The following is a 26,781-nucleotide window of genomic DNA, read 5'->3' on the forward strand; positions in this document are numbered from 1 at the left end:
GATGATGACTAACTTTGACTTATCTGTGACCAAAAATGACAGCGTAAGCAGTAGACAGAAACTACAGAGATGTAGATTTAGGCTTGCAATAAGGAAAAACTTTCTAAAAATCAGTGCTATCCAAAAGTATATTGGGCTGCCTTGGGAGGTAGTAAGTTAATCCTCGCTAGTTAAAAGACTCATTTCCCCTCTTCCATTTGGCCTCATATGTTGTTTTTTTTGGGTTTTTTTGTTCTTCCAATTAGAGCCTCGACTACTACCTTAGGTTATTGTGGAGCTCAAATGAGGAGGTATATGACAGTACTATGAATGCTATCAAGCTATACATCAAAGGAGCTATACATCAATTATTCAACTGCTTTCATATGGCAGTCAGCAGCCAATACTATGTTTTCTCCACAGTAAACATTTAATAAATGTTGAACTAAGAATGAATGACCAAAGGCATCAAACTTTATGACAGTAGGCTAGGGTTAATGGAACAACAGTCTGTGACCAAAAAACAGAAAACAAGTAATTAGTTGATCCATATAAATATAAAATATTCTTACACAGCCCCCACCTTTGCCAGCCACTGTGTGTGTGTGTGTGTGTGTGTGTGTGTGTGTGTCTCTCTCTCTCTCTCTCTTCCTAAAACATTTAATTGTAATAGAAGCTTCTGACTATAAGAATTCCTATTCATAAGCTACAAAGAAAGGTCAATTCAGCAAGCATTAACTAAGTGACAACTATGTGACAGGCACTGTGTTAACAGCTGAAATAAAGCTAGGGGAAAAAAGAGAGAAAAAAAGCTTGGTAATGTTCCTTTATTTATCTTACTCAGTTTTGTAGCATATTTTTAAACCTAAATTGGATTTCCCTGGCATTCATCATACTTCTGAACCACTTCTCAGCTAAAATGTTTGTGTGTACCCTCATTTTCATGCATTATTTTATAACAATTCTGAGTTTCATACTTCCTTTGCTGGACTGTAAATTCCAGGAAAGCAAAAAGTATGTCTTATTTCAACTTTATATCTAATCTAATACATAACACAACATTCTGTATACACAGCAGGCACTTCATAAATACCTGTAAAATTCAACTGATGTATGATCAACTGTTTTAATAATATAAATTAAAAGGTAATTTTTTGGGGAAAGAGAACAAATATAGTTAATTTAAAGTGTTTGAAAACATTTTAAAATTATTTATATGACATTATTTTCCTCCATTCCAATAATTACAGAAGTAATTTTAAAATCTCATTTAAAATTTAGGTTTCTAAATTTGGCCTTTTTATTTCAGAAACAGAGTAATAAAGCACACTATAAGATACTGCCAGGAAAGCATTAAAGATGGCTCAATGTATCAAATCCTGTTAACATTAAGCTTCAGTGTTGAAACTTTATAAACATCATACAACAAGCATAATCATATTGGAGTTTCAGCAAACAAAACATGCATTCTCACATATGATTTAAATTTACTGAGTATACTGTACTTACCTGAACAATCCAGGGACTATTAGCAAAGGCCATGATATCTCGTTCTTCCCAAAAAAAAGCAGAATCTGATCTTTTTATCATTTCAAATTTACTAAGAAGCTTCATGGCATAAACATTCTGTGACTCTTTATGACGAACCTGTTGATTTACAAACAGCAAAATTATCATTAGTGCTTTTTTAACAAGAGATATTAATTAATTGGGCACTTGATCTGCAATGCTATTATTAATTATATCAGTTGCAAAATATGATGTAAAGCAGCTCTCTAATAAAAAATCGCATAAATTCTTAATAAAGGAAAAAAATGCCTAGGTAGCTTGGATAAATCAATGATAGAACACCTGTCCAATATTAACTATGAGAACCTCTCATTTCATTAACAAAAACTTAACATCAGTTCCATAAATTGCTGGATTAAATAAACAAAAGAATAAACCACCACTTCAAAGAAAATATGCATATGTTAACTAATGGGATGAAGCACATTTACAAAGTTTAAAACATGGGTATACACATTGTTTTAAATAGTAACCTTACCAGAAACTTAGTATTTCTATAAAGGGAGGGGCAGGAGGGGAAGAAGAGAATAAATGTATTTCTGATAAAATGGTGTTGTTTTTCTAACACTAGATTCAACTCCTAAGGAGGGAAAAAACCTACCTAAATAAACAAAGCTTTAATCCCTAATTCTTCCTCTAAGCAACTTCCACTTTTTTTTAATGGCACATAAAAGCCTAGACAAAGTTCAATGCACCTCTCATTTCCATCAGAAATAGTAGAGAAAGACATTTTTTAATAATGAAATTACTGGAAAAGAAACCTAATTTGATATGCAGGGAAATGTTTAAAAAAAAAAAAAAGGTTGGGCAGAAACTAAAGATAAAAGTAGGAGTAGGCTAAGTGGGCAGAAGCCTAATGATTAATGGTTCAATCCTGCATTCCTCTCTGGCCTCCACTGTGGACACTATGGACTTCATTCCCCACCACATCCAGCAGCCTTCTCACCCAATCCCTATAACTCCTTCCTCTAATTGGTCAGATTTTGGGGGGAACCTCCATTTTAAGGAAAAGTGCCCAGGTCAGCCAAGTTTACTCTTTTCTTCTTTTCTGGGATGCTCATGACTCTGGACTTCTTTTTCCACAATTCCTCTCCCTATGCCTCAAAAGGTTTTTTCCCAAACCCCCTTCTTTTCAGCTTCCTTTTATTTGTAGTCTTCCCTCATTAGAATGTAAGCTTCCCTAAGGGCATGTGCTATTTTACTTTTTCCTTGTATTTGTATCTACAAAAACTAACCCAGCGCCTGGCACAAAGTTAGCACTTAATAAATGCTTATTGACTATATACTGATAATAACAATAAGGAAAATGAAAGGTTTAAATCGGGACCATTGACACAAGAAACTGTCAAAGGGTTATCCTTAAGCAGGACAGATTTAGTAATCCACGTACATTATGTAATGAAATGGTGGAAACAATACATCACATCACTACTGGTTATAAAAATTAAGTATATACTGAATATGTATCAAGAACTGGTAGTTAGAATAATACACCATAAGTTCATGATCTTTTATGGACTGATGGATGACATATCTCCATACTACAAATATAGACCTCAAAATATCCTAGAGAACATCAATAGACTATGTTGGAACCAGACCATTATAAGAGACCAACCAAAACTGTTACCCACAATGCTCTGGGTATAATACCAAACTGGTTCCTAAAAACTGAAAAAAAAGTTTTTAATAAGAGTCCCAAATGAAGAAATAAAAAGTTTTCAAAATAGAGAAACTTGGCCAAGAAGATCAAAATTAGGTGAGGAGAGAATAAAGTACCTGTTAGCACTGTAGAACTGCATCAACAATGGTTTTTTTCAGTAAACCTAAAGGAGAATAAGTTTACATCCCATTTAAAAATTAAAAAGTTAGGGGGCAGCTAGATGGCGCAGTTGGTAGAGCACAGGCCATGGAGTCAGGAGGACCTGAATTCAAATATGGCCTTGGACACTTGATATGTACTAGCTGTGTGACCCTGAGCAAGTCACTTAACCCCACTACCTAGCCAAAAGAAATAAATAAATAAATGAGAAAAAAAATTTTTGAGGCGGCTAGGTAGTGCAATGGATAGAGAACCAGCCCTGAAGTCAGGAAGACCTGAGTTCAAATCTAGCCTCAGACCAAACACTTGACACTTACTAGCTGTGTGACCCTGTGCAAGTCAAATAACCTCAATTGCCTTAAATAAATAAACAAATAAATAAATAAGTAGTAATTTTATCCATTTGTAAAATAGTCTTTGGAATATTAAATGCAAAGGAATAAAAGAGGATAGCAACTTGTCCCAAGATAGTTTGTTTCTATCAGGAGTTCTTAACCTAGGGTCTGTAAAATTATTTTAATGTTAAAATATTTTGATAAGTATATTTTCTTTCAATAGAATTAGTTTCCTTTGCAAGCCTATATATTTTATTTTGTTCACGTATAAAGAAAGTGTCCATAGGTTTCAGACTGCCAAAAGGGTCTATGATACAAAAAAGATTAAGAATCCATGGTAAAACTGAACCCCCTCAAAAAGAACAAAATAAAAATAATAACTTCTACCTTTATAGCATTTCTAATGTTTGCAACATGCTTTGCATACATTGCCCTATTTGATCCTCACAACTCTGTGATGCAGTTGCTATTTCTGCCCCAATTATAAAGATGAAGAAACAAAAGCCCAGAGACATTAAGAGCTGCCCACAGTCACACACAGGACTAATAAGCATCCAAAGCTACATTTAAATCCCGGCCTTTCAGACATCAAGTCCCAAGAAGCCAACAATGCGTCTGGGGTAATACAGAATATAGTTTTCAATATTTTTAAACTAAATTCATATAATTTAAATACCCTCAAATCCAGATTTTTGTCCTCTATTTTGTGATAGGCTGAGGCAGTCTGTCATAAGTGAAGGCACAAAGATATATATGAATAGTAACAGACAGGAAGTGGGATCTGACTAAGCCAAGTACGTACTGGGTCCTGCCTCCATCAGAAAAAAATAAGAATGTAGAGGAAAACAAACATTTTGCTCCTCCCTTCTAAAGGAATTAAGTCATTTCCTAACCAGCTGCTATACTGAATTCACCACTTTAGAACAGAAGGCAAAACAAAAATGCAAGGTTAAACTTGATTTTATTACAAATAAAAACATTAGATAGATTCTATGATGGGTTTATGAATGGTAAGATACAACAACAAAGTTCAGGATCACAATTTCCTGAATAGATTCCAAGAATTATTACATATCCATAGCTAAATGCAACTTTTTTAAATTTTCTATTTTAAGATATTTCTCCCCTATTTTGATGGTTTGCAATTCCATGAGAATTAGCTCCATACAAAAGGCTAAGTACATGACAATAAAGAACAAGATAATCCATCTACTATAAAAACTGCTAAATTCAAATTCACAAAAAATTACTCGAATAACTCTTCCAGTACTCTATTTTCAAAGGTCTAAGTGTTTCTCTTCTGAAGCAACATTAGATCACTGGTAGATAAGAAAAACTGAATTACCTAGAGTCTCAAAACTGTGAGACCCTACAATTCTGCTTCCAATTCTTTTTTGCTAATCAGTGTTGAATTAGATCAGCCCAAAGCAAATGGTGAATCTATGCAGCTCTTTTCCCTGCTATATTTCTGTATACCAAATGGAATTCTGAATTATTCCTAACTTCATTAGGGGAGCCCCTCTTTGTATATTTAAGAGATCAATTAATTCCACTGTAATAATACTTATGGTTGATTCATGAAATATGTATAACTCTGGCTATAGGAATTTTGTTATGAAGAATAGAGTAGAAATAATTCTACCTATTTACCAGCTAGTTAAACCACATAAATTTTTAAAAAACCCAAATTTAAAAAAAAAAAACAAATAAAAGCAGTTAGTTTCCATTATATTCAAGATAACTAAACAAGTCAATTGACAGAGAAAAGAATGCTTGACACATCTGAGATACTCTAAAAATACACAATAAACAGAAACAGAGTACTTTGTTTTTAAATGTTAGGAAAATGTCCATAGCAAATATTTCTGATACACTTCATAAATGGCACTACTGTAACTTGGGAGTTTACAGCCTGTATTTTGGTCAGAAAATTGCCTTGAGTGGTAGTTACCAACTCTTTGAACAAGGGTGAGGAACCTCCAAGCCCACAGGCAAGAGACAGATTCTAGTTTGATTTCATCAGAACTGTGGAGCAAGTTCCAAAACATGATGTGCTCATTTATGCCTTAAAGGCATGAAAATACAGCACAAATTTTAAATTCCTTGATGGCAATATAGTAAAAGATCACAAAACACAAATTTTGGTCTATAAAAGTACTTCTGTCTCTTTTTCTTCCTCTCTATTAATTCTCTACCCAATTTGGTATAGTGAAAAGAATGCTAACCTAGAGTCAGATGTGATCTGGGTTTGAATCCTGCCTCTAGTACCTACTAGTTGAATGACCATAGATGAATCACTTATTGTCTATGGGTTTCAAATTCCTGATCTATAAAATGAAGCTAACAGTATCTACTGGACCTACTATGCAGGATTTTGTCAAGATCAAATGAGATAATGTACGTAAAACCTTTGAAAACCTTAAAGTCTCAGATAAAGATAAAGTTGCTGTTGTTATTCTTCCCTTAACTATGATGTAAGTAGTACATGATTATTTTAACTCTGAAACAGCATTTTATCCTTTCAGTTCTTAAAAAATAGATTGAATAGAATATTTTATATTTCTAAAAACAAATTCAGTAAATAAGCTACTTTTTTTTAATTGTATGGCTCTGAATTTACTCTCCCCCTGACTCTAAATAAAGAAAAGATTATCCTTAGGATATTCATAATCCACCCACTGGGCACAATAGGGTTTGAGCAAGTCCAAGTGCAGTTAGACTAGAAAGTGGACCTGGCTCCTGCATCAGTTTTCTGAACAAATTCTTGAAAATAAGTTGATCAATAAGTATTTATTAAACATCAACTATGCACCAGGCATTGCGCTAAGGGGTAGGGACAGAAAGGCAAAAAACAGTTATCTCCTTCTCAAGGCGTTCATAGTCTAATAAGAGCAACAACATGCAAAGAGATCATCAAAACTGAGCAATGCCTGAAATCAGAACTGTTAGAACTGTAACAGACAAAAATTCTGGCACACTCAATCCTGCAGACACTGAGCTGAACTGTATATTCAAGAAATACATCAAAAACCTAGAGGCCAAAGGCCAAAGGCATATGCTAAGAATGTCATGTGTCTGAGTAATGAGAATGTTAGATTGTGTACTCCTCTGGCTGTTTAGGACAAGAGTACACTACACTTGAAATCAATTTATCTCTCATTTGGCCCAAAACAAGTCTATAAAGCAAAAAACTTCACAGTGCTATCAACACATTCCCATAAAGTTACAAAAATAAGTTAATATCTCATATCAAGATAAATTAGAATTACTATGTAAAGCCAACTATCATGATTGAAACAATTACAAACAACATATTTCTTTAAAAGATTATAAATATTGAATATAAAATCTTGTCAAGAAATTTCTGCTTTATCTTTTCTAAAGAAAATATTAATTAAAATTTAATAAATACAATAATCAAGAGCAGACACCACCAAAAGTTTTCCTCAAGAAAGAGTGAATATCAAGGATTGGATCTAAGTATTTGAATAAAACTTCTGAAAAGGCTTTCCAATTCTGTTTGTTCCTAACTCCTCTTAATTTAAAAGTCCATATGGTTTTGCAAATGCATAGTTTTTGTTCAGTTAGTCAGTAAATAAGTATTTATTAAGCATCTACTGTGTGTCAGGCATTGTGTTACACACTGGAGATACAAAGAAAGGCAAAGATAGTCCCTGTTCTTGAAAACCCCAAAATCTAATGGAGGAGAAAACAAGAAAACACAACTATGTACAAATGAGATATATTAAGGATAAATTGGAAGTAATCAATATAGGTAGGGCACTAGGGGGAATCCCTAGGGGCATCCCATATAAGATGAGATATTAGCTACAACTTGAAGAAAGCCAGGGGGTGGAGATGAAGAGTGAGAATAAGTATACCAGGCATGGGGAAAAGCCAATAAAAATGCCCAGAGTTGGAGGTGGAGTATGTTGTGGGAGGAATAGCAAGGAATTTAATGTCACTGAATCACAAAGTATGTGGGGGAGAGGGGAATAAATAAGGTATAAGAAGACTGGAAAAGTAGGAGGGAGCCAGGCTGTGAAGGATTTTGCCAAAGAGAAGATACTGTATCAGTTCTGGAGGTGACTGCCACTGGAATGCAAGGTGGGCTTGGGAGAGTGGGGGAATAGGTAGAGAGAAGGGAGATGAACTGGTCAGATGCGCACTTTAAGAAGATTAATTTGAAAGGTGAAAAATTTGTCAGAAGAGAGAAGGGGGTATATACAAGAGATGTGACAGGACTTAGCAACAGATTAGAAAGGGAGAGGGGTGAGGTTTAGAGTGAGGAGTTGAGGATTACACCTAGGTTGTGAGCCTGGGTGATTGGAGGATGGTGTTAATCTTAATTGTGAAGTTAGGGTGTTTGAGAGGTTATCAATATGTATGTTGAAGTTTGGTTTGATGAGGAGTTGAGGGGGAGGTAAGAAAGACTGTGCACCAGACATTAAATTCATTGAGGAAAGAAAGAGAGATTGGTGCACAACAGTAACAAGAATTTTGATTAGATGGTAGATACAGTTTGAGTAAACTTCAAAGGAAAGGTTACTGAATGATGTTGGCAGAGAGAGAACCTGGAAGTAGCAATGAGGACTAAGTAGTTAATTCAAACTCACCTACCCTGATAAATCAGGGAGAAGTAGGAGCAAAGATCTAAAATTAGTTGGATAAATAAATGATTAGTGTTTTGTTCCAAGACAAAAAGTAGATTCAAATTCAATCCTACTTATGGAACTTCTTGCAAAAATCACAGGTAATATAAGATGTGAGCTCATTGTTTGCTAAATGAAGAGCAACATTTAACTTTCTCTAAAGGAAATTACACAAACCAATGTTAAGTATTTTGAAGACAAGGTAATAGGGTATAGTAGAATAATGGTAGACATTTATAACATATTTATTTTATAAAATGCTTTACCTCTGTTGGCTCATTTGAGCCTCAAAATGATCCTTTAAATAGGCACTAGAGATATTTCTACCCTCATTTTACAGATGTGGAAACTGAGGTTCAGTGAAGTTAAGTGACTTGCCCATGGTCACATATATAGGAAGTGTCCACATAAGCATGATTCAAACACAGAATGCTATTTATTCCACTGTACCATGCTGCTAGGCTTAAAATCACAGATCATAAGACCTGGGTTCAAATGCTGGCTATCTGCAGCTATAAGGACCATAAACCTCAGTTCTGCCAACTGTAAAACTGGTCTGGGAAAGGGGATTTGAAAACTTTAAAATACAATAAGTTATTATTATTATTATTGAAATTAACAGGTGATAGAATGAAGATAACATTTCAGGCATTATCACTTTACACATAAAGGTACTCATAGAGGTTAGAGCCAGTAAGGATATGAGACCTTGCCTTATTGGAAAACGACTCACCTAAGGTCACATAACTGACTAATAGTAAAGCAAATATTCATTATCAGGTCTCTTGATTCCCAGTTTCTTACTATTTCCACCATATTAACTATCAACAGCATATAAACAACATTTAAAACAAAATTAACATTATTAAAATTATCAAAAAGTCACAGGCTTTCTTCTTTGGTTGTATTATTCTAGTTTAGATTGGGAAAATTAAGATATTCCAAGCATTTACTTCCCTCTACTCACACATGAAAGAGTAATTTTCAGTTAAAGATTTTTTGGGGAGGGCTTCTTAGACCAGTTTGAATACACTGTATTCAAAGTGTTGATAAAATCATAACATATTCAACTAATCCATCTTGTAATCCCCATATGCTGATGTGCTTGGGGGGGAAGGGAGAGATGAGAGATAAATAATGCTAAAAATTTCTAGTTCATCGGGTCATAAAATAAAAACTGGAAGAGACCTTAGAAGTCACCTAGCCCAATTTCTTCATTTTAGAGATAAGTAAACTGAGGCTTGGGGAGGTTAAGCAACCTATATATAACAAAGCTAGAATATGAACCTAGGTCTTCTATCTCCAAATGAGTGCCTTTTCTACTGAATTATGCTTCCTTAGATATTAACGTATTTTAAAAATAAATTTTTATTAACTTGCTTTTTACATCACCTCTATTTCCCACTTTATAACTCTCCAACCACTTCCTTCACAACTATCCCTTACAATAAAGGGGGAAGAGGAGTTTTGCTAAACTAACCAATATATTATGGAGTCTACTATTATATGCAGTGTCCTACAATCCACAGTCACCACATTCAAGAAAGAAGCAAGGTAAAGTGCCATCTATATTTCTTCTTTGAGGCCAAACTTGGTTATAATAATTTTGCAGCATTCAGTTGTTATTCTTTTGTTGCTTTTCTTTTCATTTACATTATTATATTCAAGTAGTATGCTTTTTTTGGGTTCTGCTTATTACTTAATTTTGGATCAGTTCATATAAGTCTTCACATGATATGCTATATTCATTAGTTATTTCTTATAGCACAATATTATTACATTACATTTATGTACCACTGCTTGTTTAGTCATTTCCAAATTGAAGAGAACCTACTTTGTTTCCAATCTACTGATACAACCAAAACAATACTGTAAGTATTTTGGCTTATATGGGGTCTTTCTTTTTGTAACTGAACTCCTTGAGATATATGCCTAACAATGGAATCTGTGGGTCGAAAGGTATGAACATTTTAGTCACTTGCTTTGGGTAACTCCAAACTGCTTTCCAGAACAGATGGACCAATTCATAGTGTCACCAACAGTACATTAGCACACCTATCTTTCCACAACCGGCCCAATGTTAACTGTTGGCATCTTTTTGTCAACTTTGCTGGGTATGAAGTGAAACCTCAGAGTTGAGATAGCAAGGTGGCAAAATAGATAGAGTGCTAGATCAAAATTCAATACCTGAGTTCAAATTCAGCCTCAGACTTCTGTCTTCCCCAGTTTCCTCACTAGTAAAATGGGGATAATAACAGCACCTACCTATCACAAGGTTGCTGAGAAAATCAAATGAGATATTTGTAAAGTGCTTAGCACAATGTTTGGCACACAGAAGTCTAAAATAAAGGCTTGTTTCCTTCCTACCTTCCCTATTTTGATTTTCATTTCTCTTATTATTTGTGACTTAAAGAATTCTTTCATATTGTTGTTACTAGAATGAAATTCTTCTTTTGATCACTTAAATATTTGTTAGATGTTTATATATTTGTTAGATGTTCATATACCATGAATATCAGACTCCTACCTGAGATATTTGATACAAATTCCCCAACAACCATTTCTTTTCTTGTCCTACATGCATTAAATTTGTTTATGAGAAAGCTTTTGAATTTATGTAATAACTTTCCATTTTATGTTCTACAGCTGCTTCTATCCCTTAATATTTTTTTCTGGTTAAAATTTCATGCCTACTCAAAACTTGGAAAAAGTATATGACCTGCTTTTCTTTTAACTTCTTAATGATAAGACCTTTAATAATGATGTTATATTTATTACAAAATATCTCACCACCACCCCCCAATGATAAATATAGGAATAAAAAGAGGCAGACTAAATTCTTACCAACTGAACTTCACCAAAAGCACCTCTTCCAATTACTTTAATAACATCAAAATCTTCTGCCTTCATCTGTAGGCATCCAATTTTTGTCACAGTTCTCTCATCTACAATGAATTGAAAAATATAGATACTAATAAAAACAAATTCCATAATTAGTAATCATAGTTGTCAAAAAAAAATACAGTCCAATGAACTGGTTTGGGCTTTCAACTAAACCTGTGTGGAACAAGCTTTGAAAATTTACTGTCAATGTCTTAAGGCAGTCTAATATTATAATGCTCTGATCCTTGGAACCATAATCTTCTTGGTCCAAGATGTCTGACCTGCCACTACTCCCTAAAGTCCTCAGAGACTTGCCACCTACTCTATTACTTTTCTTGTTAGAATTTAAGTATTACTTGGACTTTCAATCTGCTATGAAATTAACACGAACATAAGACCTCCTTTACATACCTGTGTCTCCCTGCCTCTCTCCCCCCGCTTAGAATATGAGCTATTTGAAAGCACAGACTGTCTCAATTTTCTGTTTGTATCCTGGGCACTGAATACAGGACTTATCACATAGTAAGCACATAATAAACAAATTCATTAATCAACAGATCACTGTTTTCACCTTTATTTCAGATAACTGACTTCAAACAAAACTGACTGCAAAGTTTTTTGGGTTTTTTTGCAATTAAGTTACAGTAAAAGATAGTTTATCCCTCAGCAATACAAAGATCGAAGACAACTCCAAAAGATTCATGATAGAAAATGCTGTCCATATTCAGAGAAAGAACTATGGAGTCTGAATGCAGATCAAAGCATACTACTTGCTCTCCTTTTCCTTTGTTGTTTTCTTTTATTGCTTCATTCTCGTGGTTCCTCTCATTAGTTCTAATTCTTCTTTACAACATGACTAATGTGAAAAATATTTAATAAAAATGTATATATAGAGCCTATATCAGATTGCACGCCATCTTGGGGAGGCGGCAGAGGGAGAAAATTTAAAACTCAAAAGCTTATGAAAGTGAATGTTGAAAACTAAAAATAAACAAACTTTTAAAAAATGTTCAAGGACAGTTGAAACATAAATAGGAGATGCTTCTTTCATAAGGATAAAGGAAAATTTTTAAGTAATATTAAACAATACAATAGTAGTAATGTGGATTTGGATAAATGGAAGGCAACTGACTTCATTCAATATTGTAAGTGGTCCCCCAGTACCTTTCTGTGATGCTTATTAAAAATATATTGAATCTCTGAGGAAAAAAAAGAAAAAGATAGTTTATGTAGTGTTTTATAGATCTGAGTGTTCTATCATAATCCTGTCTCGGTTTGACTAATAGAATGATAGCTGACATCATGATAGTACATAATGATAACTCTTAAGCATATACTATAAGATCCTAGAGCATTTATTTTGAATAACCACAAAAAGAATATTAGTGTAATTGCAAGCTCCTCTCTACGACAATAAGACCTGGGGTCAAATCCTAATGCTGACACATACTGGCTATATGACTCTGGACAAATCACTTAACCTGTCTATGTTCTAGGCAACTCACTAAGAATAGTTTTTGCAGGAAAGATGTCAGCCTGCAGAGATGAAATGTATTTACTCATCTGAGAGATCTCTAAATCAATAAAATCCCAGTCACTATCTCTAGTTTTACTAAGTTTATTACATATATTAGAATTATAATTCTTTGCAAACTAGTAAGTACATAGTCTGTATAGTAGTACTTCTATCTCCATGGTTATTTGACTAACCAGAACATTAATTAGTACTACTTATATTATATACTTAAAATCCATTTATTATAACTGAATTTGTTTACTGTGTACCTATGTTATATTGACTTAAAAAAAAACTTTCATGCTTAACATCCTTTGATATATTTATATACCTGCAAGCTATTATCAGTATCATTAAATATATATTAGATAATATTTATATGGGTAAAGACATAATATTCATTTTATTAATATTTCAAAGGAATGATTACATTACTGATGAATCCACAGTAACCCAGCAAGTATTCTGCTTAACATAAAGAAAAAAAATTACAGTGGTCAAAGAATAAAAACAATTTTCTCTTCAGAGTTCTTTTAATAACTCATTGTGACTTGTGTATAAACTTGTTTAAATGACTTCCCCCCTTTAGATGTAAGTTTCCTAATCTGCAAAATGAAGGGGTTGTATTAGACAACTTCTAAAGTCCTTTTCAGTTGTGAATCTATGATCTAATTAACTGAGAAGTAATTATTCTCTATATACTGTCAATGTTTGTTAAACTTCTAGGAACTCCAATTAGAAATATAATTGTGCATTATTTTGCTGTAAAATTAAAAGATCCATAATTCTAACAAAAGTCTAACTAAAACTTTAATACCATTACAATATGAAGATATTTTTATGACTCCTTTGAAATAGTCATAGATGTGGCTGTATAGATGTTAAAAAAAAATTTGATGCAACTTACATCTAATTAAGAAATTGTCTATATTCTTGTTTTTCCTCAGAGCAGGAAAATTCAGATCAAAGTACAAGGAAGTTATACCATCCTGTTAAGAAAAAAAAAAGAACAGATTGTTAAAATTCTCAAACTTCTAAAAATATTTGGTTTCAATCTTTAAATTCTAGTCAATTTTATATAGATTTTTAATATGACACTTTAAATGACCTGTGATTTTATTCATGTGTATACAAACTCTACAAACACAAATCACAATCCTATCTAAAGGACTTAAGGGTTGCTTCAACCAAAAAACCTAGCTGATGGCCAATTTTCCGGTGATGTGGCTTTTCTAAGTTTAGTATGTTCATTACTCAGAGCTTTCTGGGTCTTTCTTCAAGCTCACTTACCAGGATATTGCCATATTTAGTGAGCTACTGCCATCACTGTTAAAAAAAAAAAAAAGCTCACCTCTATGACAGAATATTAATCACAGGAATCTTGCACATCTGAATAGCAAGATCATTTAGATTAGCAGGTGCCTAAAATTCATTTTAATAATATTAATAGTTTGACAAAATTGTTGTATTATATCCACATTTCATATAAAAAGGTAGGTTACTGCTATATGAAATGAAGCATGGTGTAATGGATAAAGAAAGAATCAGCATTCAACTCAGGAAGACCAGGTTTCTATTCCCACCTCTGACACATACTAGATGTTTGACTCTGGGCTAGTCATATAACCTCAGGCACTAAGCTTATAAATTGCAGAGAAGATGCCAAGCTGCTCAGCATTTGATAGTTACTTACATTGACAAAATCACAGGCCCAAATAAAGGGAATTTATTAAGTGTTTACTATGTACCAAAACTTAGTATCATGCTTTAAGTTCTAAATACTGGTAACACAAATACAAGGAAGACAGACAGTCCTTATCTTCAAGAAAATTACATTCTAATAAGGAAATGATGACCAGAGTGGTGTTTGTAAGAGTGAAAAATGATTAAAAGCATAGGACAGTATGTCCAGGAATGATATTATTAATTTCACTATTCTTCTTATAGAGGAGGAGGGGGAATGTAGAAGGAGAGAAGAATCATGAAGAAGGCATGGAAGCAGCATTATGATCAAGATAAAATGAAAGTTCACCAGAAACCCAGGATCAAAGAAACATTTTGACATTACTTTTTTTCCTTTGGCGCTCTGTTTTTCTTCCCTTAGGGAGCCCTGAGTGAGTCAAACTCTATCAAAATGAAGCTCAGATTCTAGCCACTGTTCTGCAACTTTTAATCTTAGAAGTGATTTGCCCTATCACAGTCATTATGGATCACAGGCTGGACTCAAACCTAAATTATTCAGTCTCCACTGGCCAGGTATTCACCCACTGTAGCACATTGCCTGCCTCTCGTATAGCCTTATCCATAATAAAGATATAACTCAATTTAGCAAATATATATGAGGGCCTACTAGGTATATTGCACTGTGCTAAATACAGCAGACAGACAAAATGGGAAGGTACAACATAACTTTAATACACTGTTGTATCAAATAGAAAAGAGTCTCCACACGGATGCTCTTGTTTGTTGTGAATGACATTGGATTGCATTACACTCCAAAATACTACAGAGACTACCCGATGGGATTCATTAATTTCTCTTTTAAAAAATATTCTAGGGCGCAGCTAGGTGGCGCAGTGGATAGAGCAGCCCTGAAGTCAGGAGGACCTGAGTTCAAATCCGGCCTCAGACGAAACACTTGACACTAGCTGTGTGACTTAACCCCAATTGCCTAAAAATTTAAAAATATATATATATTCTCCTTCAATACTTGTTAGTCAAAAATTTTAGACCTCTTCTGCAGCAATGAATTTTCCATGCAAAAGTTAACATCATACTGTACTTTTGTTTCCATATGTTCCATGTGTCCCTAAAAAACTGTTGCTTCCTACATATTATTTCTTATTTACGTAATTTAAATGTAGCATGTCATTGTAATGGTACTTGGTAATGTTTGTGTGACCACTTCTACAATAAAAATGTGTCACTTTGAATGTTTAAAAAAAAAGTGCTGCTTGCTGTGCCTTGTTGTCAAGCTGCCCCAAATCTGGGGCACCCAAGGCTTTGATGGTGATGAATATGACACCAAGTTGGCACCTTTAACAATATCTTCTCAAGCTTTCCTGTTTCTCCCGGATGTGCTTAAGTCAAAAGGTGCAGGGCAAACCTTACTGATGTGATCAAAAGCACCACAATTATCTCTATCAATTATGAGGTTTTTTTTCCTTAAATGGAAAACAAACAGGGTAGGATGAAGACTGCAGAAGTCTTTCCCTCACTATGTGATCTGTAAACCAAAAATGTTTGAAAAACCACTTATTTGAAACAAATCATCCACAAAAGATGAAGATATCTTAAATGTGTGATTACTGTGCATGTGTACATATGTATCTATAAATATGGTATCTACTTATACACATAAACATTGTTTCTCAAGAATGCACTTCCTTGAGGTCACTTAATCAGTGCTTTCCTGATTGACTAGTTCAAGATTAAAAGATACAACCAGACATAACTGTGTTCAACAATCTTCTTATAATCAATATCAAGACACCAAACAGGGAAACTGTCAACAAAGGAGCTTACTTTTACCACAGACAAACCTTACAGAGACCAAACAGAAAAGAGTCTCCAACCAGATGCTCCTGTTTGTTGTGAATGACATTGTTCAGATTCTAAAATACTGCAGAGACTAACTACCCAATGGGATTCATTAATCCTCAAACAGAAAGATCAACTTAACAAGTCACCCAGGAAAAACTAAGCGATCAAAGAATGCCTACTAAATATATGACATAAAATGTGTATGAGTAACTCATGTGGGTTAGTCAATTAGTACTCCTATTAAATTTTACATGGATGACAAGCTGGGACTAGAACTAAACTTGTAGAAGAAAGAGAATACTAGGTGGTTTTAAGGAAACTACTCAAGCTGCTTCTTGACAGAAACTCCCATCTTTTTAAAACACTAGAATTCTTCTAGTGGTATTATATAATATAGCAAATCACAAAACACAACAATTTCCCAAAATCTGCTGCACTAGGACATAGAGAAAGGCCTCCAGCACAATAAGAGATTAAAGCACGATTCAAAGTTCCTTAGAAACAAAACTCAAGTATGTCCCCAAACACACTCATGTGTATTCTGTACTATATTTAGATATGCCCCCCAAATAACTTGCTCAAGTGTATTTTTTTCTTACAACTATGGCTAATTCTCTTCTTCTAAATGAAATTAACTTTTTTGCTTCTATCCTACATACCTGCTTTTATAAAATGATAGAAATAAATACTCGCATTACCTTTCTTAAAAGGCTGTTCCAAGCACTCAATTAAAACTTAAAGCAGTTTAGAAATGTAAGCTGTTAATATTATTTCTCACTAATATGCAATTGACCTTGGGTTTTCAAAGGGTAAGTCAGGAAATCACAAGTTATATCAGGCTCCACACCAGGGCTTCTTGGTTTCCTTTGTAATCCCAGGCAGTTTATTCCATCTTCTACCGGAAGCCTTTCCCAATCCCTCTTAATTCTAGTGGCTTCCTGGTGTTAATTATTTCCTAGTTGTGCTATATACAGCTTGCTTATATGTATGTATATGTTTCTAATCTGCCCCACATTATGAGCTTCTGGAGGGCAGCGACTGTCATTTGCCTTTCTCTGTACCCTTAGTATATGACACAATTGTTGTTTTTCCTGTTTAGTTGTTTTCAATCATGTCAGACTTTTCATGACCCCATTTGGGGTTTCTTGGCAAATACACTGGAGTGGTTTGCCATTTCCTTCTCTAGCTCATTTTACAGATGAAGAAACTGAGGCAGAGTTAAGTGACTTGACCTGGGTGACACAGCTAGTGTCTGAGGTCAAAGTTGAACTCAGGCCTTCCTGAATCCAGGCCCAGCATTTTATCCACTGCACCACCTACATGCCCCAAGCTGACACAAAGTAAGGACTTAATAAATGCTTGTTGACTAAGTTACACATTTAATATTATTTTGAGCAGGGATCCAAAGGCTTCAAACAGACAAAGTAGGTCCATAACATACAAAAAAGTTAAGAATCTCCACTCTGGAAATTTCAAATCTGGGCCCCAGCAACAGATCATGTGTCTCTCAGAGGGCCAGATCAACTAAGTGTGGAGAGGACTATAATTCTTTTGATCACATTAATTACAAAAACTTTTATACTAAGTCGTGAAGGGATGCATCATTGTAGGAGACCAATATGGCACTGAAGTAATATAAAATAACTTTTTTAATAGGATTATGCATTTGAACAACTTCTGGCAAAGCTTGTAGAGAGGAATTAAATAAACAAAGGTCCAGTACTGGAAAAGGCAGGACCCTGCTTAATGAATATTAATGTAAGTATGACATTTTTATCATATGAAGGAACAAAAATTCTCTCTTAGAATTCATCCCTGAAATATTAAAGTCATTGGGAAAATTTGATTTAATACTGTTGCAAGACACAAGTTTTTAAGAACTTCATGAGTAAAAGGAATTTGTATTTCTGGATTTTTTTTTAAACATCAAACAGCTGTATCTTTACTTAATCTAACCTGTCTGCATTACTTTGAGACTTCTCTGACTTTTCCACCATACCCCCACCCCCCCACCCCCGCTTTTAGTTTCCTTTTTGTGTACTGTGTTCCTCCCCTTGGGGTCAGGAACTGTCTTTCTTTTCTCTTTCTTTCTTTTTTTTTTTTTTGTATTTGTATGCCCAGTCCTTAGCACAGGGCTGGGGACATGGTAGCGCCTTAATGAATGTTGTATTGATTGATTGGTTTTACCTTTATATTATAAAAGCTTTATCTCAAAAAAAATTTTTTTCCAAGAATTCCCCCATAGGGCATTAAAGAGAAATCAGCAATGGAAATGCTTTCCAAGGAAGATGAATCAAAAAAGAATCTTTAAGGATAAAACAATAAAGCTCAACACTTCAAAGAAATTATTTGAAACAATTAAGATGATAGCCTTCTGCCTAGCAGAAAAACAGTAGTATCTTAAAGATAATAGGTCAAAATTAATTCAGCTAGGTGATGAGTCCATAAAGTGCTGGAGTTGGAATCTGAAAAGCCTGATTTTGAAGCCTGTCTCAATCCCTTAGCTGTCTGGCCTTAGGCAACTCTCTTAGCCTCAGTTTCCTCAGCTGCACCCATTTCACAGGGAAGACGTGAGGATCAAATGAGAAGTATGTTGAACTTTGAAAACCTTAAAGCACTAAACAAATGTTTTTCATGTGAACTTCTGTAATCCTAAAGGCCTTAATCCTTAAATAAACTTCTACCCAAATGAAAAGTATTTCTTTAAACAATCAATCATCATTGATTTTCCATATTTCCAGGCAAACTTCTAAGTATGAAATAAGGATTTCATTGAATTCCTACCTTTAAAAAATCTAATCACAGTCCCAAAGAAGGCCAGAATTTAAAAACATTGTAGCCTAGTGAATTTTTGTTTAGCGTATCTATGGCCAACAGGGTTCAACATCTATTTCCAAACTAGCAGTTAAGTGACTGGACAATTAACTTAGATAGTAAACTCCAGCAGTTCAAGGTTGGACAAATTATAAATATATCAACATAAATGAAAATAAATATACTCCCTAATTAGTTACTCACTACTACCATTGTTTGCCTGTCATCAGGAGTCTTGCTAGAAGGCTTAAATTAATTAGTAATGGAAATTCAAAATCAAATGAACATAATTAAAAATAAACTTATGAACTATTCACACATAACAATTTGTAAACATCTGGCCCATTATTTAAAAAAAAATGTGGTTGTCCCTTATCCTACAGCACAGGTTCATCTGTCATTGACTTCTTTTGGCAGTTTAGTGAAATCTACCTTCTCAGGATAATGCTTTAAATTAAAAAGAAAAGAAAAGAAAAAAAGAAAAAGAAAAACCATGGAATTACAAAATTGAAATAATTATCAAAAACTTTAAAAAGCCACAAACCCAAGTTAAGAACCCCTGTGACCTAGAAGGAAGGACTCATCCAATTATGCAGCATACAACACAGAAGGATACAAAGAGCATGCTACACCAATCTAAAGGGAAAACAGAAACTTGTTCAGTGGCCTTTGTATGAAAAAAAAAACTTCCAGACTTTTCCCAAGGAGCAACAGTACTTCTTTGGATGCATGATGTCATCAGCATGTCAATTCCCTCCACAGCTCCACATTATATAAAATTCTTGTCTTTCTAAAAATCCATTTACTCAATGCAGAGAAGAGACTATAAGTCCAAAATTCTCTCATCTATTCTCATTTTTTTTCCCTAATGGACTAACTCAATGGCTTCCAATTGCACATGGTAATCTGAACATTACTGTTTTTTTACATAATCATTCACCCTGAAAAAAAACAAAGCTTGTCAATCTCTTTTGAATGAAACTAGATTTCACTGGCATTGCTTTTTAGTATTCTAGAGTTAAATGTATAATTAGTATAAGGCCAACACTTAACACAATGCCTAGCACATAATAAATACTTAATAAAATTCTATTACACTCCATCATGTGAAGATTGTTACTGTTGAGTCATTTTTCAGTCATGTCTGACTTTTTGTGACTACATTTGGGGTTTTCTTGGCAAAGATACTGGAGTGGTTTGCCATTTCCTTCTCCAGCTCATTTGAAAGATGAGGAAACTGAGGCAAACAGGGTTAAGTGACTTGCCCAGGGTCACACAGCTAGTAAGTGTCTGCGGCCAGATTTGAACTCAGGAAGATGAGTCTTCCTGACTCCAGGCCCAGCACTCTATCCACTGTGCCACCTATCTATATGTGAAGATTGGAGAATTCTAATTCAAATTCAAACATTTGTTAAGTTCATACTAAGTGTTATTAAGCACCAGGAATACAAAGATAAAAACCACAAGTGGCTATCCCTGAGGACTTAGATTTTCTGTTTGAGTGAAAGGAGAGAATTTATAAATAGCTGCCCTTATCAATGTGGAATTCTTTTACCTGAATTATAGAATAGTAACACCTTTGAAAATTATGACTACTATTCTGACTTTACCCTATTGATTTTGTTTAGATGGGCACAAATGTGATATTTTTTCTCTTTTAATTTTATTTTATTTTCAGGTCCAAATTCTCTCCTCCCACCCATTGAGAAGGCAAGACATAACAAATCTCATTACAAATATGAAGTCATGAAAAACAAAATTTCAAATTAGCAATGTCCTGGAAAAAAAATAAAGAAAATAAAGAAAAAAATAACCTTCAATCTGCAATCAGATTGAATGCAATCATCATTATTTTTAAACAATGATAATGAGTAGATGCAGCTTTCTTAGGCCTACTACCAGTCACTTTAACAAGAGTTATTGCAATTTATTGACTTTGTGGGTAGGAAAATTGAACACTAAAAAGAAAAATTAATGTAGATACATCCACTCTTCGCTTAAGGCAAAAATTAGAATTCGATGCTGGGTTTCTGGTCTATTGCTTGGATGAGTTATGATCTTTCATATTTTTATAAAAGAAAAAGTAAAGTTTGCCCATATGGTTTCCCACCCACAAAATCCTTAATACAGAAAATCATTTTTTCTTCAAATGTGGTTAAATTCTAGTCTCATTTGTAAACTGGTACTGTATGTACTAGGATTTTCAGTGTTGTTTATTTTAATTATGAGTCCTTATGTTCACGATTTTGAGATTAGTCATATAAAAGAGAATAAAAAGTTACTTATAAAATGTAATAACCACTCACGTGTAATTTATTGATCTATAAGCCTTTCTGCCCCTCTACAACAGCTATACATGCTACTGAGGGAATGTATATGACTTACTCTTTTACTCTACCACCAACTGAATCTGTGCCCTGGGGGAAATTCTGCACCTCACCTGGCAGTCTGTATAATTAAGCCAGTAATAACTGACACCTAAATCATACAGTTTTATGACAACTAATTAAGTATTACTTGTAAATCCAAATAAAAGGTGTCTACTAACTACTCATAATTTTATCTATGTGTTGTTATAAACAACTGAACTGTAATAAGACTCAATTTAACCTCTCATAAAGAGAAAAAAAGAAATTATAAGGAAATATTTTATTTCCCAGTAACTTTCATTATTCTACTCTAGAATTTCAGTTATAAAAAATATTTCATTATTTGACTTAATCAAAGGAACACTGTGAAGTACAAAATTAGTTATATTGTGCATGTTTTTCTTTGGAATACTTTTATGGATGACTCATTTCTCAGCCAGAAATTCAATCTATTTTAAATTCCAAAAATCTCACTGTTTTCTTCCTCCTCCAATTCATATGTTGCTGTCTTCTCTTTGAAGTCTAATAATATGGCAAATACATCTTCCTCTTACATCCATATCCAAATATTCCTCATTTTAAGGAAACCTATTTCAGTATGACTTCCTCTATCCCAAAATACAGCTGGTCTGGAAACCCCAACTATTCAGAACATAGCCAAGAGGCAGAAAATAATACAAATGTTCTCTACCCTCACCCCCAATCCAAAACAGATGTCTAGACACTCAGGCACTTGCCCACAAACCTCATGCACTTTACTAAAATATGTATCATTTAAACACTTACTTTGCCCACTTGCTTTCTTTTAATACTTGACATCCAATTCTAACAAACCTGGTTATTGTCTTTCCTAGCTTACAGTAGATAAAAGCAGAAAATTAGAAGGAGGTAGTGAGGTATTTCTAGAAGGCAAGCTTGATAGAAACAAGACTGATAGCCTAACATAAGAGGTGACAGCAGAAAAATTAAAAAAGCAAAAAAGCAATCTGGTGTCATTTAGTGTAAAGTCAAACAGACCTCAATAGCCTCTGGGGGTATCAATAAATTATACAGAGAACAGTACCAGAAGAGATGTTCATAAAGATGACACTAAGTCATTAAAAACAAGCCTAATTATGTTTTCTGTTTAAGATAGTAGAGTGTAAAATACATTTTAGAAAGCTTCTACAAAAGATGGTCAATATTTAAAAAGTTTTGATGCTAAAATGGTTAAGAAAAAAACTGAAGATCTTTTTCATCCACAAAAATCAACTATCCTGAACAACTCAGTCCCAGAAGGACGCAATTAGGCAAGATTTCACTGAAGAGAATATTTTATACTCAAATGGATCTGTGATCTCAACAATTCAGGAATTCTCTCCACTAATGCAGATTATAATACAACCATAACTATCTATCTTTTGTGTCTCTTAGCTTTGTCCTCCCAAAAGTTTATCAGAGGGACTCCATTCAACACGCTAGAGACATTCTTCAATCTGTCATGATATTACACGTACATCACTGAAGCACTCGGTGGCCACCCAACACTCCTCTCTTCCCTTCCCTGTTCTACATTCTCTAATGACATCCCTTAATCCAATTTTTCTTTGCAGTTCTTTGTCTGTTATATGTTGCACTATGTTCACACCCACCATATATGTCCCTCTGTGTGATATTCATCTTCAATTATTCAGAAGCAGTGGTATTCTAGGACTCTATAGTAAAATATCAACACTGGTAAAATGTTTATATTGAAAAGACGTGCCACTACTTTCACGGGAAAGTTAGGATCAGTAAAATAGCTTTGCATTCCAGTCCATTGTACTTTCCTTTTCAACTACAGGAGCACCTCTTCTAATTTTGTTTTTATCTAATGTTCAGCAATTCCCCCTGTGGTTAATTACCCATTTGGCCTTTTGTGCAACCAGAACAAACTATGCTTTGAATATTTTGGTCACTTTTCATTGCCTCAGTCACTATACCTCATATTTCATGAACCTTTTCTGAGAGTAACTTCTAATCCTTCCAGGCCTTAGTACTCAACCAAGCTGTCACCCCAGTTGTACTATCCTCCTTTCCCAATCTTAACCTCATCATTAACCAGTTTGACAATTCACTGTCCTCTGCTTACAACAATTCAATCCCATTCCATCCTGTCTTTTCCAACAGACTGTCCCTGTCATTCCCACTCTTTTGTTTATTTTCAATCTCTCCCTCTTTACTGATTCATTCCCTGCCTACAAACATGCCCATGTCTCTCTCAACCTCAAAAAATTCTTCCACCCCCCCTAATGTCCTATATATCTTCTGCCCTTCCTAGCTAACATCCTCAAAAAGGCCATCTATAAGAAGTTCTTCCACTTTCTCTCCTCTTCTTCTCTTAATCCCTTACAATCTGGCTTCCAACCTCATCACTCCACAGAAACTGTCCTCTCCAAAATTAACAATAATCTCTTAATTGTCATATAGAATGGTCTTTTCTCAATCCTTATTCTCATTGACCTCTCCATGGTCTTTAACACTTCTGATCACCCTCTCTTCCTTAATATTCTCGTCCCTCTAGGTTTTGGGGACAGCATTCTCTCCTGGTTCTACTCCTATCATACCACTCCTCAGTTCTCTTTACTAGATCTTTATCCAGATGAACAACAGCCTCCTTCCTGATCCATGAACCAAACACTCCATATCTCTAGGCTCTTGGCATTCTCTCCAGCTGTCCTTTACTACTCCATGTACTGACCTCCCTGGCTTTAAGTCCCAACTAAAATCCCATTTTTAATGGAAGCCTTCCCCAACGCTTCTTAATTCTAGTGCCTTCCCTCTGTTAATCATTTCCTATTTATCATGCATATAGCTTGTTTGCATATATCATTACATGAGACAGTGCTAACATCCTAAAAGAGAAGAAGTAATTGCCCCTTCAGAACCTTAATTTCCTCCAAGGGTACTGAGAGAGTTAAATAATGGTGTGGGGAAGGGGAGGTGCATTGATTCTGTTATATGAGGGTATTAAGAGGGGGAAAGAGAAGGTAAAGGAAAAGGAGGAATATACTAATATAGAAAAGAAGTAGGTGTAATTTGCTATTTCTCAAATTGAAGTACATGAACAAAGTATGCAAAAAGAAAGGAAATGGCCATCAGATGTCTCTTATCTGAAATGGACCCAAAAAGGTTTAACACAAAAAGTTTGCTAAAAAAAAAATCACCTTTAAGAAGAAAACAAAGAAGAATGAGGGCAACAGAGTACTCCAGAGTGGTAAAATAAAGGATAATACCAGAGAGTAAATATCATGTAGTGTATCCAAGGAACTAAGCAGGAGAGAGAAAGAAAAAGGCTGCATCATCTTCAGTAGGCAAAGGTGGGTGGTGGTAATATAAACTCAAGAGGAGAGTTTGACAGAGAAGAAAAGCCAATATGAGACACCAAAAGCTGATACGCAGGCCTTGAAAGTGGGGAGGAAAATGATGGGTCACAAGCCTTAAAAGCAGAAAAGCAAGCTCATATTAGTAATTTATTCAAAGGATAAGATTTTGGGGTACATTCCAGGGCATTCAGTCCACTTATCTATACTTTCTATTGAATGTTCATACTGCTCATGTTCATACTGTTTTTTCAGATTTACAAAATATTTTCCTCACAACTTAAAATATGTACTAGGAATGATCATAACAAGGGTAGACTTTATCAGAGATTTTGAACTACACCTAAATGTAGATTCATCTCAAATAAAAAGCACATGGGCACAGATAATATAATAACCAGGTCATTCTCAGAAGCAATGACATCCATCTGCTGCAGGGTTGAGACCATTACAACCCTAACTGGACAATAAGGTTATTAATATAAATAGAAAATCAAATTGTGGCTAAACACTGTATACTTTTATTTCATCACACATGTGTTTTCATTTGTATGGAGAACTACCAATAAGGAAATGCCTCCCACCACAGATCTGTACCTAAAAATTTACTTAAAACACTGAGACCATATTGGTCAGAGGTTATATTAGGACCCAGGCCTTCCTGACTTAAGACTTGCTCTTAATCCACTTTCCCAAACTATCTTTCTTTTTGTACACTGATAGTTGAGACAGTTGAGATAGTTGAAAGCTATGGTGATTCCTTTGAAAAAATACTGAGACCAAAGAAAAACCTAATTTTTATGCCAAACTTAAATGTAAAAGCTAATTAATTAACATGAAGAGATTATAAACCTGTAGTATCTGCGAAAATTTACTACCACATTTCCTTGGAAAACCTTCATGAGTTAGCCAAATTAGAGAAACAACTATGGTTTTAAAGAATTAGCTTTCAGTGTTAAGAATGAACACCACAACTATGCCCCAAGGGCTATAAAACTGTATATACCTTTTGATCCAGCAATACCAATGCTAAGGTCTATATCCCAAAGACAGTTTAAAAAAAAAAAGGAGAGAAAAGGACCTATTTATTAAAAAAAAATTATGGCAACTCTTTTTGGGATGGCTAAAAACTGGAAATCGAAGAGATGCCCATCAATTGAGGAATGGCTAACCAAGCTGTGGTATATATTTGTGATGGAATACTATTGTGCTATAAGAAATGACAAGCAGGGTGATTTCAGGAAAACCTTGAAAGACTTACCTGAACTGATACAAAATGAAATGAGCAGAACCAGGAGAAGACTGTACACAATAACAGCAACATAGTGCGATGATCAATGGTGAACGACTTAACTATTGTTAGCAATACAATGATCTAAGATAATTCCAAAGGACTGATGATAAAGTATACTACACATCTCTAGGAGAAAACCTGATGTTCTCTGAATATAAAGCATGCTAATTTCACTTTCTTTCCTTCTTTTTTTTATCCGTCTTCCTGTACAAAATGACTAATATGAAAATGTTTTACATGATTGAATATGCATAACCTACATCTGACTGGTTACCATGGGGGGGGGGGGATGTGAGAGAGAGGGAAAGAGGGGCAGAATTTGGAATTCAAAACTTTTTTTAAAGCTTTAAAATGGTTTTAACATGTAATTAGGGGGACAACAAAAACAATAACAGGAAAAAAAATAATGAACACCCACTAGAGCTCATCATTACAACAAATAAAAAGAGATAAAAGAGTAAAATTTAAACAAAAGGCTCTAGTACAACCTAGCACCTTAAGTTGTTTTGAAATTTAAAATGGTTAGATTGGAAGCTACAAAATATGCTTTTTTCCCCCCATATGCCTGATTCAAAGGGGTTAGAAAGTGCTAAAAAAGTGAAATATAAGTAACTACATACACACAAGATACAATTAAAACAGAATAATCTAAAAGAAGAAAACA

At 34.3% G+C, this 26,781-nt stretch overlaps 1 protein-coding gene across 3 annotated transcripts in view; it reads right to left on the bottom strand.

Moving 5' to 3' along the window:
* The window catches only part of ROCK2 (Rho associated coiled-coil containing protein kinase 2), a 172,190-nt gene that overhangs the window by 80,151 nt on the left and 65,258 nt on the right, over window positions 1–26,781 (bottom strand). For all 3 annotated transcript variants that reach the window (XM_020985396.2, XM_078149552.1, XM_078149553.1), the window contains exons 2-4: window positions 13,664–13,745; window positions 11,202–11,302; window positions 1,489–1,626 (exon numbers count right to left, since the gene is read on the bottom strand). In XM_020985396.2, the coding sequence (XP_020841055.1) occupies window positions 1,489–1,626; window positions 11,202–11,302; window positions 13,664–13,745 (321 nt within the window). The remainder of the gene's footprint in view (window positions 1–1,488; window positions 1,627–11,201; window positions 11,303–13,663; window positions 13,746–26,781) is intronic.

This window comes from Phascolarctos cinereus, unplaced genomic scaffold (assembly GCF_003287225.1).
Source record: "Phascolarctos cinereus isolate Bilbo 61053 unplaced genomic scaffold, phaCin_HiC Scaffold_2;HRSCAF=192, whole genome shotgun sequence".
Classification (NCBI taxonomy): Eukaryota; Metazoa; Chordata; class Mammalia; order Diprotodontia; family Phascolarctidae; genus Phascolarctos; species Phascolarctos cinereus.